This window comes from Musa acuminata, chromosome BXJ3-2, assembly GCF_036884655.1.
Source record: "Musa acuminata AAA Group cultivar baxijiao chromosome BXJ3-2, Cavendish_Baxijiao_AAA, whole genome shotgun sequence".
NCBI classification, from domain to species: domain Eukaryota; kingdom Viridiplantae; phylum Streptophyta; class Magnoliopsida; order Zingiberales; family Musaceae; genus Musa; species Musa acuminata.
In genome coordinates, this window is record NC_088350.1 from 34,020,155 (window position 1) to 34,025,238 (window position 5,084).

Here is a 5,084-nt window from a genome sequence, read left to right on the forward strand (position 1 = left end):
AATTGGTGGAAGATAGATTAGATCAACATTTAAATATTCTTAGTGTTTGCATTCATATTTGGTGGAAGTAAAGTAAATTTCTTGTGGAAAACGAAAATAAACTCCAGCCAAAGTTTATTCGCTGTAATTCTATTTATTTAAGTTTCTCTTCCATCTCTTATTCTCCTACACGCATTTCCCAAGTCATGTAAGCCTGCAAAACACACGACGATAATATATGTCAATTCAAAGTCAATATAAAACTTTTACCTCTCTATATATAATGTTTCTCTTAAAAATAATTTATAATTTTCAGAAAATATGCAATTGCTTTATATTTCTCTCTCAAACACAAAACTATATGTTAATTTACAACCAAATACGATCATTTGCTTGCATGAAATAACAGTAATCGAGCATGCAACGGAGAGAAACACAGAAGCGGGTTCTTACTTGGAACAGTGAAAGCTGAGGCTGGTGGGGATGACGTTAGTGGAGACGCCGCAAGCCCCCGCAAGGCCGCTGGCCTTCGACGAGTCGACAGAACCTCCGGCATCTTTGAGTTCTCGCACGAGGCATGCACAGATCGCCCGGCGGTCCTTCGCCGTGGGTGTCAGCTCCTTGATGTCCCTGACGGCGCTGCAACACTGGTGTGAGAGCGACGGGTCTTTCCCGGCCACGTACGGCACGCATTCACCGAACGCCGTCTGCGCCATCCCGCAGTCCGTGTTTGTGTCCGACGACGCCCTCAGCATGGCGGCCGCCAGAATCGCTACGAGCAACAAGAGACGAGCCATGCGCCTACAGAAGCAGCAGTACACTCGCACAATGACGAACTGCGACGACTGCAACAATGCAATTAAATCGAAGACAAAGATTCCAATCGAAGTGTATATATACCCCAATCAAGCTGTCCTATTATGTACGATCATCTTTTTCTTTTTTGATTTGATATTTTGGCAGACACATAATCAATTGATACGAACGTCGGAGTCCTCACATTTGATGTATGCGAATGTAGAAACAAATCAAAAGAGAGAAAAAAATTTAATTAAAGAAAGATATTATAAAAAGTTCAAATTTTCTTATATATGTTTCTTCTTCTTCATTAATCTGCTGCTATTATACGGAGTTGTTTTTATCTCAAAATATAATATCATGATTATATTTGTTACATTATAATGTCAAACATCACATTGAAATTATAGTTTTGTGGTTTGTGAAATTGATGTGTTCAGAGAAAGCCACGGAACCTCATAAAAAATAATATTTTTTTAATACTTATAAAATATATTTTGATAATTTAATATTAAATAATAATATATTAATTTATTATTTGATATTCACGTATAGTCTAAAAATGCTAACAATCCCATTAATATTATCAACTCAATCTATTATTTATTATTTTTAAATAACACCTTCAAATAAAATCTTTTAAGTTCGAAGAATTATAAATACTTAAAGCATCAATCTCTCGGCAATCCTTAATCAATCCAAACTATATTTGAAATAGCTCAATTAACTTAAACCAAACTCAATTTAATTAGAATTTAACGAAACCAACCTCGAATCTTATTGGTTTGGAATCATCCTAGACTGATCTAATTTAGATTTGATTAGTTTCAATTAAGCCAAGTGGACTTAAACTAATCAAATTAGTTTAGAATCATTTTAAATCGATTTGAACTAATCAAACTTATCTAATTTAGTCAATAACAAGCATAAACCAATAAAAAAAGAGAAATTTGGATTATGTTGTAAAATATTAGCCTAGGCTGAACCGATCCACCCGTTGGATAAGGCACATGTGTTGCATATGCCTATCCCAAGTATTAGATTGGAATAAGGTACAACAGACTAGATAGAAGGACGATGATATGTCTAGCATCGACCATATAGCTTAGCGGGCCTAGCTTTATGGGTTAAGTTGAGTCTCACTCAGTTAAGCTAAGTCTTATCGTTAAACTAAGTCATACTTGACTCCCGGGTCGGGTCATGTTTAACCATATAGGTTACGTCATATTTGGTTACATAGGATGAATCATACTTGATCACATGAGATGGACCATATCTGATCATATAAGTTGAGTCATATCTGACTATATGAATTGGATCATGCTTAGTTACATGAGTTGAATTATACCTAACCACATATGTTGGTATGACTAATCATTCTAACTCAACTCCAATTTAATCTCTTTTATTAATTAGATATCAATATATTCAAAAGTACCAACTTTTATAGTGATTTATCCATAACAAACTAGGGGTACACAAAGACTCACATATGAAAAAATACATGAGCTATTGAGTGAGATGTGACATTAGATTACTTTTAAATAAGGTGATAAAATATTATAAAATAATAATTAACCTTAAATCTATTTTTTCATAAAAAATAATTTAAATTCATGAGTCTAAATTAAAAACTAATCAAATTATACAAATACACACATAATTCCTTTTTTGAAACATCAATATATCTAATTAAATAAATAAAAACTATTTATTAATATTAAATTTACTAATCAATCTAACATCAATATTTATTAATCATAAAATTTTAAAATCAAAATATTATTATACATCATACAAATTATAATAATTCTAATATAAAAGATTTCAAAATATGAATAAAAATTGATAAAAAAAATTAGAGAATCCTACCTCTAATGGGAAATAAGTGAGGGATAGCCCTTTTATATAAAAATTGATAAAAAAAAGAGGATTTTTAAGGATCCTCTTTTCAATTCTCCCACTATCAAGCTTGATGGGAAATAAGTGAGGGAGAGCCCTTTTATATAGGAGAAAATGAGTTCTCCTAAAATGATAAGCAATAATTAAATTTTTATTTTTAATTTATTTTTATTTTACTTTTGCATATAAAGATAGAATTATAATATTTATTTCTTATAATTCCCACATAAAAAATAAAATTTAAATTATTTATTTTTTAGAAATTTATATTATATTAAAAATAAATTAATTAATGATTTAATTAATTGATAAAATTTCTAACTCATTCAATATGAATTTTTGGACGGACATCAACAATGGCGGGAAAAAGCTCGCATCAAACCTAGTGGGTCTCGTGCGCTTCTCTGCCTGATGTCTTAGCGTGGCAGGCGATCACAACGCAAAACCATCCTCTCTTCTTGTTATTATTATTATTAAGAAAAAAAAGTATTTATTTTTTCTCTCTCTTATAAAAAGAAAAGAATCTATGACTATTCTCTCTCTGTGTGTTGATAGGTAAATTGTGTCTCGTCAAAGAGACTCAACTTTGCCTCTTCCAAGGGTACTATTCTCTCTCTCTCTCTGTTGATAAATAAATTATGTCTCGTCGAAGAGACTCAACTTCGCCTCTTCCAAGGGTAAAAAGTTGCTGACCACGTCGGATTGTGTGGTATATCAATGGTGAGCAAACCATTGTTCTCGTCGACGAATGAGGTGAGGTTGTGCAATTTTCGACCATAATCAAATCTACCTTTCAGAAATATATCAAATTAAAAAATATATTAAAAATAATATATATAGTATTAAGATATATATTTCTTCCTATCCTAATATTATTAAGAAAAAATAATATGGATTCCTCTGTATCGTCTAGGGACTACGGCGTAGTGACATAATATGTCCATAGTCGACAAGTCGAGTGAATTATTATGAAGATAATAATTCGTTAAGCCAAAAGGAATTCTGATAGGTATGACTCATGGTCAGCTCGATATTAGGCTTAGAGGGTGTCACACATATGGTAAGCATTGCGACGATTAAATGTTCAGATATGAGATATTCGTCGAAGCCCCTATCTTATTAGATATACAATAAGTCCATTAATTATTAGATCTTATGGATGAGATCCAATAAACACCAATAAGAGATTATTAGATAGAGATCTACTAATCTAAGAAGCTTGGGTAGTTGGATAGAGATCCAATACCCAATAGGGTAGGATTCATTAGGGTTAAGTTAATAGAGGGCCTCTATAAATAGGAGGGAACCAAATACCCATAGGCCAGAGGTTTTCTTAGTTGTCACCTCCTATTCTCCTCTCTCTTTCTCCTCCTCAGATAGCAAGTATGGAGTTTTAGGCAGCGATTAGAGGAGCATTGTCGTAACCTTGCTGTGTGGATCACCGCTAGAAAAGAGGGCACTTGACCTCTTTCATCCTCTCCTATAGATCTGTAGAGATTCAGTGATATATGACATCCTTCATTCTCATATGACGATGAATAATTTTTTAAGAAATTTGAGGATTTTTGTTTTCTGTTCTTCCGCTGTGCATGTGATGTCGCCCCTAGACTTCCCTACAAGCATATCGAGTATCTTTATACACTCACCCTCGTAGAGGTGCACTAGTACCATTGAGATGCTTAACCTTGAGGAGGTTGCATCAGGCATCTTCGTATGCTTACCCCCGTAGGGGTGCGTTAATGCTATTGAGATTCTCACCCTCGAAAAGGACACATTGGCCATCTTTGGATACTTACTCACGTTGGAGCATGTTAATGTTATTGAGATGCTCACTCTCAAGGATGCCTCGGGCATTTTTGGATGCTCACCCTCACAGGATGCATCAATGTTGTTGAGATGCTAACTCTCAAGGAAGGTACATCAAGTATTTTTAAACGCTCACCCCTGTAGGGATGCATCAGTATTATTGAGATGCTCACCCTTGAGGAGGGTGCATTAGGTATCTTCAGACGCTCACTCCCATAGAGGTGCATTAGTATCATTGAGATGCTTATCCCCAAGGAGGTCACATTAAGCATTTCAAATGCTCACCCCAATATATATAGGCATATCTAGTGACATTGAGATACTCACCCTAAAGTGGAGCGCATTGGGAATCTTCGGATACTCATTCCTGTAGGGGCGTGTCGGTACCGTTGAGATGCTCACTCTAGAGTATCTTAGATAATATCATTGATGATCTCTCTATTAATGACTAGAAGAGTTAGGAAAGCCTAAGCCTCATTATAAAGGTTTATACGAGGAGTAACAAATAAGCATTGATTATGTCTCGAATCTTGTTTGTGAATCAAGTAACAAAATCGAAGAGCATCTCCTCCTCACTTTACTGAAGTCCCAAGAGGGTT

At 34.3% G+C, this 5,084-nt stretch overlaps 1 protein-coding gene across 1 annotated transcript; it reads right to left on the reverse strand.

Moving 5' to 3' along the window:
- Positions 1–428: 428 nt before the first annotated feature.
- On the reverse strand, positions 429–776 carry LOC135631637 (non-specific lipid-transfer protein A-like). Its single transcript, XM_065139375.1, has one exon. The coding sequence runs from the start codon at positions 774–776 to the stop codon at positions 429–431; it is 348 nt and encodes a 115-aa protein (XP_064995447.1).
- Between the last annotated feature and the right edge of the window lie 4,308 nt (positions 777–5,084).

Excerpts from the sequence above, each read along its gene's own strand:
- LOC135631637 (XM_065139375.1), bottom strand. The coding sequence starts at position 776 with ATGGCTCGTCTCTTGTTGCTCGTAGCGATTCTGGCGGCCGCCATGCTG.